The 15,481-nt window shown below is 52.0% G+C and overlaps 2 protein-coding genes across 2 annotated transcripts; both read left to right on the forward strand.

Moving 5' to 3' along the window:
* Positions 1–9,143: 9,143 nt before the first annotated feature.
* PG985_001240 (kinase-like domain-containing protein) lies at positions 9,144–10,850 on the forward strand (the record flags this gene model as incomplete). The annotated part of the gene is made up of 6 exons (XM_066821009.1): positions 9,144–9,386; positions 9,456–9,628; positions 9,689–9,772; positions 9,838–10,186; positions 10,253–10,651; positions 10,717–10,850. Exons 1-6 carry the CDS (start codon positions 9,338–9,340, stop codon positions 10,848–10,850), a joined length of 1,188 nt encoding a protein of 395 aa, XP_066691888.1. The 5' UTR covers positions 9,144–9,337.
* Positions 10,851–12,418: 1,568 nt separating this feature from the next.
* On the forward strand, positions 12,419–14,906 carry PG985_001241 (cap binding protein; the record flags this gene model as incomplete). Its single annotated transcript, XM_066821010.1, has 2 exons — positions 12,419–12,488; positions 12,601–14,906. The coding sequence occupies 2 exons, from the start codon at positions 12,419–12,421 to the stop codon at positions 14,904–14,906; spliced, it is 2,376 nt and encodes a 791-aa protein (XP_066691889.1).
* Between the last annotated feature and the right edge of the window lie 575 nt (positions 14,907–15,481).

Raw genomic sequence — 15,481 nt, forward strand, 5'->3', positions numbered from 1 at the left:
TGTTCGGGGTAGGTAAGCTAGGCTAGGCCCAGAAGCATGGTAGTTGACATACTCGGCAGCACACGTACCATTGGCGCGAGAGGTTGTATCCGACACAATGCTAGGTTCAAGATGTGAAATAGAGAAAAATAAAAGCATTAATATCTAGTAATTGCTACTTGGTGGGGCAGATAGATGCCACCTGGGTAAGACTGCAGGTAAAATCCTACAAGTTGTGATGTGATACGCTGGCCTAAATGATGTTCTTTCGAAATATTGACACTCGCCATGGTAGGTGAGCGACGAAGGAGCTGTATACCCCTTGGAGCCAGCCATTGAAGCTGAGTATGAAGGATGCATTGATATCTCTTGGTCCGTCCTTCGGCATCCGCGAGACGAGCCGCTGCAATCCATGAGCCTATGGTTCTTCCGAGCTGCTTGCTTGACACCATATCCACTCAGAAGCGAGTCTGGTTACTAGTAGCAGCCCACCAAATAGCGTGCTGCTTGGGAACATTGATTGTGTGTTCAATGGTTACTGAGGGTCTTCGCCTTGACTGATTTTCTTCTTTTCTTCCACGGTGCATATTACCCGTAGACGGGTTTCCCTCGAGACACATGGTGGCAACAAGCTTTCAGCAAGTCTGACACCGATCAGCACAGTAGTGTATCTTGGCATAGCAGAAAAAGCACTGCGTGAGTAAGCATAATGTACTTGTATGGGACGAGAAAGGAAAAGAAATTCCCCAAGAACACGGCTCGGCACGTTGCATTATCTCGAGAATCAGAGTCCAGCCAGGCTGGCGATGGGAGGGCGTAGCAGCGGCGTAAGGTTTGCAGGGTTGTTCGTACTCATGCTCCTCTTCTGAAATGGACGTCGTCTCCTGCCGTGCGACGTGAGCTGTAACTTATTTTATTTCCTTCATTCCTTCCCACTTCACTCTCCATCCCCTTCCACAGCCTTGCCCGCTTACTGGGCCAACAACGTGGCAAGTTTTGCCGTGCCGCCTCCCACCATTGGGGAGGCCAGAAAGGGAAATGGCAAACCTCTTGCAGCTGACGTCGACGCCCCTGAAGAGTAAAAGAAAAGAAACACAGGCAAGGCGATTTACATCAAAAGGACAATGACATACGAATTCGCCATGCCTCCCTTCAAGGCCGAGTCCGATTGAAGCCGCTGGCATGCCGCTATCCGGTACTTCCTTCTTCTTGTCTTACGAGGAGCGTCCTCTGGGACTGCAGCCAGCAGCGTCAACGAGACGGGACCAAGCCTGGTAGCATCATGCTCCAGGCACAGGGGCGAACACAACATGGGACAGACATGATCTGCCATTGCTGGTCCAATGATCCTTTGTCCCGTGCACAGGAGAGGACGGGAAAATAATGAAACCGGCCTGAGTATCATGATGTTGCTTTTGGGTTGTCTCCTTAAAATCCCGCATATGCATACGGTACATTGGGATGGCGAAACTCCCATGATCAGATACCAGGCCCTCACTAATAGGCAAACCCGCATCATGAGAGCAACCATACAAGTACATGGGATACAGGGTACGTACTCGGATCAGCAAGTCGCCCGAAACGGAAGTCCCTAGTGCTTGCATATGTATATCTCGCTGGGCTCGGCTGCGCTGCTTGCCCTCCCGCTGGAACCATGGGGCCCAACAAAGACAAAGGGAAGGGCTAGAATGGAAGGGAAAAAATGAAATAGGAGGAGTGACTTGCGGTAGCTTTAGCTACTGCGTGGCTACCCGATGGGCGACAAGTAGGGGGTTGGTTGGTTATACGTATCAAGGCTATGGGCTATGCAGCAAGATCCAGAGCGCCTCTGGGAAGCTTTCAATTACAAGTAGGGGAGCAGTAGGCGGAGAGAGGGCCGGGGCCGGGGCCAGGGTCAGGGACCGGGTGACGCCAGCGTTGACGTTGGCAACCCTCCATCGAAGAGCGTCGATGATATGGAAGCTCTTGCGCGCAAAACTAGACCTTACCCATGTACATACGCACTTAGTAATCCTTAAGCTTGAAATCTTCTCGGATTGACAAAGTCGATCACCGGCCACGATCCTCAAGAGACTGGTAACGTGTCCGAGGATCTGCGGCTATGCCCAATAGACGGTCATGTCGCAGCTGCTTTCATCACCAGTCCGACAAGCTCCTCTTTCCCTTCTTCTCTACTTTTCTTCTTCTTCTTCTCATGATTGCTCTTTTTTATACCCACCAGTCCAATCTCTCCTTTCAGGAAGCATCTTTTTCTCCCGGGGTGGATTCCGACCAGATTACCCCGCCCTATGTAATCATCGCTGCCGAATGAAGCCATTGAGGGGCATCCCAATTGGGAAAATCGGAACGTCAAGCCTGACACGCGCGCTCCAATGTTCGCCGCGCATTTGCCTTCACTGAAGCGAGACTAAGTATGAGAGGGAGTGCTTCATATGTTTATTCTTCTGCCCCTCCAAGAAGGGATCGTTGTGCCAGTTGGTTGTACATCGCCAAGACAAGCACAAACATTAGTTCTACCTGATCCATGTGTGTAAGACACCAAGAAACACGGGCGCTATGTGGACCCAGATCCGAGGGATTGGCATACCAATCTGTGCTTTTGATATACAGAAATAGAAACATGGTGTGGTCGGATGTCTGAACCCAAAATAAAGCGTTCAAGGGAGAGAAAGCCTTCCCAGCTCTAACCTTCTCAGACATGCTCGAGGAAATCCAAGCGAGCGAATGAGGTCCCGAAAGGCACCTAGGTGCCTCTCTCTATATTGGCACATATGCCCTCGGCACAGGGGTTGCGTGGGAGGTAGGTTGTCTTGGGTAAACCCCTACCTTTCAGGACAATGATGTCTTGTTGGGATAGGCCAGCTACAAAACGACACACATCCTTTCCTCACTAAGTAGGAAGATGGAGGGCCTATGGCCCGAAAACAACCACCAGCAGATTTTACCTAGTTGCATTGTAGGTGAATAAAATCAAAGGTGAAACTGGTAGGTAGCCTTGCAGAATTGCCTGTGTAGAGCAAAAACCCCTAGCGGCCTGTACAGAGGCAGGAGCAGTGTTGGTCCCCAAGATAGAAGCGTTGAAACTTTGACCCGACAAACGGAGTTGCGGCCACGAATGGGATGGGCTAGCGGTTGGTCGACGGCTAGCATGCTACCGGAGCCGCAACTGATTCCACCCGGCAAAGGATGTATGTACAAGTAGGTCGGCAGGTCGGGTGGCCTTGCCTGGAGCGAGTCAACCCATTCTCTGCTGAGGGGAGTCCAGACAGGAGCCCACCCAGGGCAATAAATAGCACGTAGTCCCAAGGCCAACTCCTTTTTAGCTGTTCTGTAGAATATACCGCTGAACCAAAAGCCGACGGCCGACTGATGAATCAATCGGTATATTAGGTATATGTATCGTCAGAACCAACTTGTTCCACTTGGCGGCAGTGGACCAAACAAATTCGATAGAACCGACAGAGCCGGAAGCAGACGCGTAGCTGGAGGCGGAGGCGGGTTGCCGAACGAGTGGATGGTGCGCTGTCACACAGCCAGCACGCTGTTGGCCGTCAAGACAGAAACACCAACCACTCACTCCCGATGGCCCCGAACATCTTCGAGTTCCGACTGGGCGACGTGGGAACTACGAATCGTCGGGACAGGACAGGACAGGAGATAAACTGCTTATCATTCTCTCCCGCAGCCGCATGCTCATCGAGTCACTCTGGTACAGGACCCTGAGCCCACGAGAACGAGCTTCTTCGGTCGAACCACCTCTGTACATGCATTCATTGGCCTGTTTGACGCTTCTTTGCCGGGGCTGCGTAAGCGGCTACGGAACCGACCGAACATGCATCGTTCTCAATCTGCCTCTCGTAGGTACATACATACCCGTTCCCATAAAAGGCGAGGTGTGGTTGCGGTACCTGGAAACCTCTTTTCAGTTCCCTCTTAACATGGTGCAGAACCACCATTAATGCGGGAAGTTTCCAGAGCCTCTTTTCTGCTTTCTTTTCTTTTCCCTCAGCAGAGCATCATCGCCTGTGGCTGGCCTGCATTACGATGTCACCAGACTGTGCCTTTGTTTCCGTTGTCGTCGAGTTTCTTCTTGGCCCCCCGGCTAATAAGGTATCCAATCAGAATGTAGCGGACGGGTTTGCACGTCCAGGTGCACGTCCAGGGGGCTATGGTCTTTCGAGGTCTGGCCAGCCAGTGTGCAAAAGCAAACCAAAACAGACTTCGGAGAAAACATGTGGTGGCGTACCTATTCTAAATGCCCCCTGATCAAGCCAAGTCACCCTTGGCAAGAGAATATAGAGGGAGGGAAGACTGACATTCAAGAACCGAGATGCGAAAAGGGTGTCTATAGAACGAGCTCATCGGTTCGAAAGCACTGTTCTTCTGAAAGATGTGCCAAGAATAGAAACCGAGCAACGAGTGAAGTCATCGGAGGCTCAGGTACGAAGTCTAGACGAGCGGAAATGCCCTTGATAGGATTGCCATTAGCGTGAAAACGCAGGTCATGAGACCAATCCCGTATCCAGGTTACCTGGTAGTGGGTGAGGTGATCTGCCCCGGTAGCCACCTGTTCGTCAATCGCATGAAGCTTCTCGGCTGCCCTGCCCCCCACTACTTGATACCTAGGTAAAATAGTAGGCGGGCAAAAAAAGCGATGCCCTACGCCCGCCTGTACTCGAGCCCGACCTCAAATCACGTTCCTGACTTGCTGGCCGGCTTCGAAAAAAGGGCCAGGTTCTGGCCAGGGTACGTGTCTATCCATATTTAGCCGCATCCATTAGGTTAGATGCCAACTATGTAGAAAGTGACAAAGATCAGGTGTCGGTGGCGGTGAAAAGGAGAAGAAAATTTGAGCACCGTCTAGGATGGACGACGCAGCGTCTGCTTCCAAGAATGACAAGGTTCTGCCTGGCTGTCGTTGCAACCCGTATCTTGGAGCATCTCTGGAAGGATCAGGCCTAATAATAGCGATATCTGGAATACATAGTATAGATATTGGAATGTGTCACTTGAAGGACGTTTGGTGTTGAGTTTATGGGTGACTAGGTGGCTTTAAAACACCATAGACCGTATAGAATTACACAGATGCTCGCTTGACGTATCTCTGCAGCAGAGAAGCGCCTGATGATGCATGGCTCAGGTTCAAAGGGGTTACTTGGAGCCACCCAGTCGGACAGTCAGTCGATGGTGGGCCATTCTAATCACGAGTAAGAGCTGGCCCTCGCCGTTCCAAGGCGCCGCTGCCAAGGCTTTATCCACGGCGACAAAATCATGCTACCACACCCCAAAAGCCATGTCTGGAGCTGCTGCTGCTCGAGACCTCTGTAAAGAACAGTACCAATCTGGCTTTTTTTTCTCTTCACCTTCATCCTTCCGACATGTTGGGATGCAGGTGCGCGGGGCATGATCTGGCTTGCTTCTGTTCCTATTCGCTCCGGGAAGCAACTCGACGTTTGGTGGTGGAACTCTGGGGATCAGGATACCCGTCTTTCGACTACCTAGCTGGGAAACGAGGGGCTGTTAGTGATGCTGGTGTATGCAGATAGTCGAAGAGTGGGGCGTCTTATCATTAAATTATTCAATGGTAGAATCTGTCTACGTCTATACCATCCATAGTAGTAGTCCATCGTCCATCGTCCATCTGTCCTTTGCCCTCGCCTTTCCACCTCGCGCCTCTGAGACGAGAGTGTTTCGCACAGCTCAGACGGCCCTTGTATAGCCATGAGAAGAAGTAGTCAAGAGACATAGTGATACACTGAATCTGCTGCGTAGGCCTTGTAATCGATTGATACCAAATCAGATTATGCCCTGGCCATGCATGGCGGCTGGAGTATATGATGTAGCCAACTGTTGCAGGTGCGGGCTGTGTCAGACCTTGAGAGATAGATACATGTACGGAGTATGGCGTCCTTCACATCAGTTCATTTCATGAGGACGACTTGGGATAGCTACACGTGTATGCATATATAAACATGTATATATATATATGCCCCATCTCGGTTCTTCGTCTATATCTGCATCTACCTGCCCCGACCCTTCACAGCCTCTGTTCTGCGAAGTGGGTGCTTTCCTCCTTCTTCCAACCCAGCAATTTCGCTCTGACGTGAAGTAGAGAAACGGTCTTGTTTAAACTTCGGCTACAAGGCACCCTTTTAGCGCTCGACTCCCCGTCTCGGAAGTGAGCACATGAGCACCTGCATCTTGGACTATCCCCACTTTTCATTCGTCCCTCTCCTGACCCCTGCCAGCTCGAGATCCAGTAATAACATCCATGGTTGGATGACCGCATGTCCTAAAGTCCGGTAGATACACTACCAATTGAAGACGGCTTCAATTGCAGCTTCCGTCCAAGTATTTCACATACGTACAGCAAAACAGAAAAAACGTATCTACATATTCAGGAATGAACCGAGATCGATTGTAACCACATGCACAATTTGCTAGCAATAGAACTCGTACCACGAAAAACATCGAGATGCGGTCGCCGTTTTCGTGCCGACGATGCCACGTCCTATGTGTGCGTTTTCGGCGTTCTGGGCCTCTCAGTCCGATCTCTCCCTGTCCCAAAAACCAAATATCCCAGTCCCCACAGACAAAAGGCAGAGAGGTCACTTGACAGTGTCCCGTGCCAACGGACTCGAACTCTGGAGTGGGGAGTCCTCGACAGGCAGCATTGTTCCTTCAATGACCCAGAAAGAGAGCATGCTTACGATGCAGAGTGGGCACCAGAGAGATATTGCGAAGAGCCTGTGGGGGAAAGCTGCTTGATGCTGGTGCCGAGTGATTGATCCAAGATGTGAAGTCCGGCCTGAGATTGATTTCAAACTGTTGGTTTTGTTTTTCTAGCAGTCTGGTGCCAGGAAATTCGAAGCTGTCGGGTTCGGATTGATATAGTAGTAATGTATGTAGTACATCTCATCATTCCAGCATCCAAAAACCCCGCCTCCAGCATTCCCCCCCTTCCCCTCCAGTCCGGTTGTGCCCCTCCTCTTCCGCCACCGCAGCATAGCATGTATGTACACAGATGTTTGATACAATTACCACACGAACCGACCTGGAAATAAGACAGGCACCAAGTAACAGCGGCGGCTACCTCGTACCTACTGTAGAGTTGTTTGTCACGCCTTGTCGACGGTTTGGATGAGTCTTTCGCGTCTAATTCTCTCGACTCAGGTCGGAAACTGTAAACTGCACGACACAAGAGTCATCGGACCAGCCAGAGACGGCATTGCTTTCGGGTTCTGGCTCGATCAAAGTAGATACATCGAGACGCACTGCAGGAGAGAGAGACCATTCAACGATCGTCATCATAGGCGCGTCGTTTTGTGTGTGTCTGCAGCAAAGAATTGACTTCTGTCCCGATTCGGTTGGGCGTGTCACATTGCCCATCACCATCGAAACACGCCGCAACGCCAGTGCAGGCCAGCACAACAAGCAATTAAAGCACCAACGAACCCCTCCCTCTGCTCTTCTTCTTGACACTTGGAACATTCGTGCACCACACGCTCACACATACTCACCCTCGCACTCACCCGCGCTCACGCAAGACGCTGCTGCGCGTGCTGTTTTCCACTCACTACCTACCTACCTTGTTACAAACCTACATCTTACTTGTACGCACCTCTCTCCTCATCTCCTCCCCCCTCGATTTCCAAGCCAAGTGTCCAACAACCTTCAGTGTACAGTACAGTCTACCTAGTCACATCGGATATCCACTTTGGACGTTCTGCAAGACTAACCCACCTAGCCTACCAGGTACCAAGACGGGCAAACCTCCCGTTTCCTACAGTACAGGCAGGGTCTTCTCCTCGTAACAACATCCAACACTGCATACGTTAGGTATTGACATGGTAAGCAGTATTTCTACACACACCTACCTGCGTTAGCTTTGCGCCTCTCCTCTACCCTGCTTGTTCCTCGTCCCCCCCCCCCAGTCCCCTCTCTTCCATTTACGGTTGATTCGATTCGTGATCAAGCCGGGCAACTTCTAGTGAGCGAGGACTCACATCCCCTTCCGTACACCATACCATACATACGCATGAGATCAGTGCATCGTTGGAGTCGGCCCTGGAGCTGCGGCAAGCAAGACGGGGGAGAGGAATGCCCCTCCTTTTCAACATAGTACCTAGCTTGGTTCCCAGTGGTGGCATGTACCGGCGCCCTCTTTCGCTCGTTGATAGGTCTTGTGCCAGCCTAGCGCACGGAGAAAGCAGCTCGAGCATGTACACTTGATGCTACATGCATCTCCCTTCCTTCATCCCTCAACCTACATGTACCTAGCAGCAGCAGCAGCAGCACATACGCACACACACGCACGCAGCAGCTCGAGGAGAAAAAGAGGTTGAGAGCATCGAGACTGGTTTGAGCGACCCAGCCAAGGAGACAAGCCGCAGTCGCATGGTGCCAGGCCTAGCTCGCCCGTCGACTTGTCCCCATTGCCTTCCCACGCCTCTCTCTCCCATTTTCTCCCATCGACCTTGTCCTTCTCCATCACCACTAACAGCACACTACCTACCACACTACCTCGTTACCTCTTACATAACTGCCTACCAGGAGGCCGTCATTCGACAGCAAGTCTCCACCTGACACCCCGCTCAACCTTCCTCGCTCAACTCAAGTCCACCGTTGCACGACCCTCTGTTAATAACAGAACTGAGAGTGCTTGCTCATTAAAATCCCGTCCATCTCTCACGCTGTAACCTATTTCCCACTCTTCGTATAGGCGTTTGCCCTTTTTCTTAGTAAACAAGCATAAAATTTCCCCAAAATCAAAACCAGAAGAGGCCCTCGCTGCAGAAGTCTAACCATCCCAGGTTTATTAAAGCCTGACCTTGACGGAGATCCAGAGAGAACCAGGCCCCACGAGTCTCGACATTCCTCGCACCATTTCATTCCAGAGCCCGAAGAGAAGCAGAGAGACCCGCCAATTCAGCTGTGTTAAACACCTCTTCTCACAACCTATTTCCGGCAAGGCGGCAGGCAAACCCCCCAAAGGCAAGGGAAAGACAGTGTGCAACCATTCATCCACCCGCCATTTCGTCCACCATCCGGTCAATCCATCAAATCAATCGGCCAACAAGCAGCACTCAACCAATACATTGTTTGGGGCTTTTTAGAAACCCTTTTCCTCGTCGCTCTCGGCGTCATAAGTACTCGAGCAATTTGTTTCAATTGTCATCATTGTCTTCGGTCGCGGACTCTTCGACAAGGTCCGCACAACTATCAGTCGCCCAACACGGCAGCACGAGCCAGCGTACCCGCCCGCCCTGACAAGACAACTCAACCCCGCTGACAGCATTTATCAACCTCGCGCCCCTCACGGCCACCCTTCGTCGCACTGACCGACTCAACCACCATTATGTCTGCCAACCGCCCGAATGCGGCCTTTAACTCCCTTCGGATGGGAGGTGAGAGCAATCCCTCATCGCCGGGTGGGCGCATGATTGGGCAATTAGAGAAACTAAACTTGGACACAGAAATCATCCGCGAAAAGGTGCAAGATGGCATCACTGGCGAGACCAGGGACCTGCAGTACACCCAGTGCAAAATCGTAGGCAATGGCTCTTTCGGCGTCGTTTTTCAGACCAAGCTGTCCCCCTCGGGCGAAGATGCCGCCATCAAGCGGGTTTTGCAAGACAAGAGATTCAAGGCAAGCCGGCTTCGATTTCCCCAGCTGCTGCAACGCACCCAATTCTGACCAAGACTACAGAACCGTGAACTGCAAATCATGCGTATCGTCAGACACCCGAACATCGTACAATTGAAGGCATTCTACTACTCGAATGGAGAACGCGTGAGCAAAACCCCCACAATGCGCCCTTGGGAGACGTGGGCGTCGGGTTGCTGACTTGAGTACAGAAAGACGAGGTGTACCTGAATCTGGTACAGGAGTTTGTTCCCGAGACCGTCTACCGAGCCTCTCGATTCTTCAACAAGATGAAGTCGACCATGCCTATCCTCGAGGTTAAGCTGTACATCTACCAACTTTTCCGAGCGTTGGCCTACATTCATTCGCAGGGCATATGCCACCGCGATATCAAGCCTCAAAACCTGCTTCTCGACCCTTCCACCGGCATACTCAAGCTGTGCGATTTCGGTAGCGCCAAGATTTTGGTGGAGAACGAGCCCAATGTCTCGTACATTTGCTCTCGATACTACCGGGCGCCTGAGCTCATCTTCGGCGCGACCAACTACACAACAAAGATTGGTGAGTTGAACCACTTGCGTTTCTAGTCTCCTTTTTTATTCTCCTCTTTTCCTAATCGGCTACTAGATGTATGGTCAACGGGCTGTGTGATGGCCGAATTGATGCTTGGGCAGCCGCTATTCCCTGGCGAGTCGGGCATCGATCAATTGGTGGAGATCATCAAGGTCCTCGGAACACCAACGCGCGAACAGATCCGAACGATGAACCCCAATTACATGGAGCACAAATTCCCCCAGATCAAGCCTCACCCCTTCAGCAAGGTCTTCCGGAAGGCAGATGCAAACGCTCTGGACCTGATCGCCAAACTACTCGAGTACACGCCCACTGAGCGCCTGGGGGCCATTGATGCCATGGTTCACCCCTTCTTCGATGAGCTCCGTGAGCCCAATACCAAACTCCCAGATTCGCGACACTCTACGGGCGTTCTCAAGGACCTGCCTGCGCTGTTCAACTTTACACGGCATGGTAAGTGTCGCCACCTCTCTTGACGAGACGTCATTTTCCCCCACTCGCTTACTGACCCCGCACAGAACTGTCGATAGCACCATCGCTCAACCACAAGCTCGTGCCGACACATCTGAAGGCATCCCTGGCAGCCAGCGGGCTAGATATCGACAACTTCACGCCGATTCCGAAGGCAGAGATGATGGCCAAGCTGGACTGAGCTCACGCCCGGCCGTGCACTCTGGTTACGATCCGCCAAGTCTTGAGAGTTGATCTAGTGACGTTCGTTTTATGTATGAGCATGTTAATGTGGCTCGTGACGGTTTTGTCCGCATCGGAGCTGCGTACTTGTTGGCGGGTTGGTGATCGGTTCAATGTCGGATCGGTTTCCCTACCCCGTGTCCGCTATGACGATGGTGGTACGAACTGACCGGGAGCTGAAACAGCTCGAACAAACTTCCGTCTAGGACTTGTCTACTGAGCTATGCAAGGGATTATACCCCATTTTCCCTCGGAACCCACGATACCCCCCAATGATTGTCCTCATGGAATAAAGGACTGTCCTCTTCGCACTGCGCCTTGAAACTATGGCTGGGTCGCGCAGCAACGGACTGGCCCTTTCGCTTAGACTTCTTCTCTGCACGATTGCGATCGCATTCACTTCAATATTCATCTTGTTCGATTACTCAGTTTAACCTTGTGGTGGAAGGACCACGAGGCAGCTGGCACCCTTCAGGTGGTCTTGCGAAAAAAAAAAAATTACATTACCACTAAGGTCCAAAAGGGAAAGGGAAGGAGGGCGAATGATCTGGCGTATATCTTTTATGGTGCGAAAGGCCACAGAGTGATGCTTGGTGGCATCCCGCTTACAAGGAGGACAGATCCTGGGAGGTAGCGGAGTGCTCTTCTTGATGCAGTAGCAGCACAATGGAAAGTGGTCTCCCTCAGGAAGATTTGGCATGACTTTCTCACAATCAGATTTTCATTACTCCCTAACGACTTGCTCGTAACGGTCAAGGGCCGTCGAAAGAAAGGTATTCTAAAACGGAAGGGATGGCTCATTTGGCTCGGACGGCAATGAGGGAAGACTGCTGTTGCTGCGTGTATGGAGGAAGAGATGACGGAGAAATCACCCGAAACAGATGATAAATTTCCATGCCTTCGTAGTTCCGTGATGCGGTCAACGTGAAGTGATACGAGTGATATTTCCTTGCCTTGCTTCTCAAACATCTCACCAGGTAGGGGTCCTGTGAATAGATCAGGAGAACGTCACAAACTGCCACTGGCAATTACGCATTTTAACTGCAGAGTCCACATGGTAACTGACTTACATGTAGGCATTCAACTCCATCCTCGTAACAACATACCTACTTGCCTACCCAGCAACTCATGCCGTCTCTCGACTGGGAGACTGGGCAGCTCTGAGGCGGATCGGATAAAAGAGACACCGCCACCGAAGTGCAGGCTTCGCTTAGGTAAGCTGGAATTGCTGCTGTATTGATGGATTTGATTGATGGGTCTAGGTGAAGTAGGTACTTCGGTCAAGTACCCGGCATAAGATCCATCAATTGATTGATTGATTGATTCCAATGTGGACCTGCTTACCTCGCAGTGATCCAACCGTGAGCTAACCTACCTAGCTATCTGCTTTAGGTACATGTCGCGTCTCATCACGTCGTCCGTCAATTGACAATTTGGTAAGGAAAGCCACTCAGCTCTTCCAACTTTCTATTCTACATATGCCAACGGTCTGCACTCGGTCAACCAACAGCCATATCGGAACAGATCATGGCAGACTACGATCGTAGACAAGGAGGCCGTGGCGGCGGCGGCTACAACCGCAAACGACGCTATCGAGGTGAGTCTTCTGTTCCCGTTCCCGTTTCCCAACTACGCTCTGTCGCCTCGCCCTGGACGCCTGGGAAGCACAAATTGTTCTTCATTTGACCGTGAGCTCACCACCTCATCAGATGACGACGAATCCGACCACAGACCTCAGCGTCGCCGGTATAACGAGCCACCGTTGCATGTTCGCATTCGGAAACAACTCTTGACCTTGGCCGAATCACCATTGCGACGATGGCACGAAGAAATTCAAACTACCGCGCACATGGTAGCCGACAATTATGAGAAGGAGGAAGTCAAAAGCAATTTCCTCGAGCTCGTCCCCCAGATCGTTGTGGAGCAGCCACTTAAGACGCCTTTCGTCGCTGCCGTCGTCCTCGTCGCCAACTCGATCCAGCCGGACGTTGCGACCGACGTTCTTGCTCGCATCGCACCTTTGACCGAGGAAAAGATCAAGCTGGGCGAGTGGCGTGATGTCAAGCTCTATCTCAAGCTTCTTGCCTGCCTCCAGAGCTGCCTCGAGGGCGATGGACTGTTCCCGATTCTGGAAGAGCTGTTCAACCGCGCCGTCGAGCTTCAAACAAGCAACTCGGACGACACCATTGGCACTGAACTTGTCAAGATTATCCTGCTTACCATACCATACATCATGGCAACCGGGTCGAATCAAGGGCAACAGAAAGCGGCCGATCTGATGGACAAGACTGATGTCATCGCGTCTGAACCCCATGCGCTTCAGGTTCTCATCGACCCTCATCATGCCGAGAAAGGCGAGGAGAGTCCCACCGCAAACTCGAGTTTGATTGGGCTGCTGCAGAAACAGCTCCAGAACGAAGCCCTGAATGGCTGGGAGCTGAAGTGTCTGCCCCGGCCTTGGCAGATGCCCTTGGAAGAGATCGAGCTACAGGAGAAAATGGAGAATGCTCAAAAGCACCCTCTTCCTGCCATCACCGTGCCTGAGGCCGTCGTCACAGGCCCACGGGCCCTCTTCCCCGAGGTGTACATGTCTGTGTATGCCAATCAGGAGGTTGAGTCGGTACCGCCGGTCAGCAATGTCGCTGCTTCCTTGATCCGAGACGGGCTGCTCGACACGATCAACATCATGGATTTCAATCGTAATGTCACAGCACGGTATCTGATTGATGTTGATTGCTATTTTGCAGACGGCACGTTCGTTAAACGCGCAACGCCTTTCGACCGACTGCGAGATATCGATGGCGGTCGATCTACCTGGAAGCCCGAGGATGTGGCTGTGGACGCTGTTTTCTCCCAGCTGTTCCAGTTACCCAGTCCTGAGCACAAGCTGGTGTATTACCATTCGGTACTGACTGAGGCCTGCAAGCTGGCACCAGCTGCGATAGCTCCCAGCTTGGGCAGAGCCATTCGCTACGCCTACCATAACACCCATCAACTAGACCTTGAGCTCGGCTACCGTTTCTTGGACTGGTTTACCCACCATCTCAGCAATTTCGGGTTCATGTGGAAATGGACCGAATGGGCCGACGACGTAGAACTTCCCGACATCCACCCGTGCAAGGCCTTCATCATCGGCGCGCTTGATAAAGAGATTCGACTGAGTTTCGCACAGCGTATAAAAGGCACGCTCCCTCCCCCATACCAGGTCCTTATTGGGCCTGAGAAGGAGCAAGACACGCCGGACTTCAAGTACAACAATGAACACACCCCTTTCTCTGCTGAGGGCAAGGAGTTGGCTCAGTTGCTCAAAAGAAAGGCTCCCGACGAGGAAATCCAGCCCGTCATCGCCCGTATTCATGCTGCCGCACTCGAGCAGTCGATTGACCCCCTTGTGTCCAGCACCGATGTGTTCATGACGGCCATCTGCTGGGTCGGATCCAAGTCGCTCTCCCACGTTCTTGCTTGTATCGAGCGTACGAAGGATAGACTACTCGATGTGGGCGCTGCCTCGGAAGCTGCTCGGCTGCAAATCATCACGTCGGTGATTTCATACTGGTCAGCGCAGCCAGGCGTCGCCATTGTCATCATTGAGAAGCTGCTGAATTATAGCATAATTACCCCTGGTGCTGTCATTGACTGGGCTCTTGTCAGTGGCAAGGCAGGCCCCGGGGGCGAGGCGCTCAGCAAATCTTGGGTCTTTGAGCTTGTTCTCAACACAGTCGTCAAGGTTACCAGCCGCGTTCGTCAAGTGCTTACCAGCGGGGTGGCTGATGGCGCAGCTGATACTGAAGTCGCGGCCATGCGAGATCTGTTCAAGTCGATGGATGATGCGCTCACCAGCTGGGCCGAGGGCTCCAAGGATCAGATGATGGATCCGGCCGAACCTATGGACGGCCTGGGTGGAAAACGAGTAGAGCTCGTTCAACGATGGGGTGAACGGTGGTTGCGCGTGTTCAGACGTCGCTCTGCCATCGAGGAGGCACACATGTTGGTCGCAAAGGCAAGCAGCGACTGATTTGCCGGGAGACAGGGAAAAGTTGCGGTTCGTGTACGATTGATTGGGTCTCACGGTCATGGAGTTGCACCCAAGTCATTTTAAGTAGCAGGTTAGCTAGCAAGGAGTTGTATACATATGGCACATAATGCCTTAGGTCACAGTCTCAGAAAGACATTATTTCCGGACTTTTGGAGGCATTCATCATGTCGACGTATTTGCGCGCCCTCGGCTCTGTCCGATGTTGTGTCTGTAGTAGCGGGGAACAGCTGAGAAGCAGCCCGAGGTCATTGTAGCATGATCACTTGTCGTTCGTCGCTGGTCCCGAGGCAGAAGTCACCGGCTCTAGTGATACAATGACTTTGACGGTGCTCTTGTCGCAGGTGATTTAGAAGTGATCGAGTGCCGCCTGTCAAGCCAACTTCAAAGCAGTTCTCCTAAGCTGTCTTTCTACACGAGGCATTAAGCTTGTATGGAGTGTATAGAGTATTCAGATATCCCTCTGTCACTCGCTGTCCGTGGACTCTACTGTAGTCTACCCATATGGTCCAGGCTTGTAGTCTACCCATATGGTCCAGGCTATCCGACCCCCTCCG

The sequence above is a fragment of the Apiospora marii genome (assembly GCF_038362585.1).
Source record: "Apiospora marii strain CBS 49790 chromosome Unknown utg000001l_segment0_segment0, whole genome shotgun sequence".
Taxonomy (NCBI): domain Eukaryota; kingdom Fungi; phylum Ascomycota; class Sordariomycetes; order Amphisphaeriales; family Apiosporaceae; genus Apiospora; species Apiospora marii.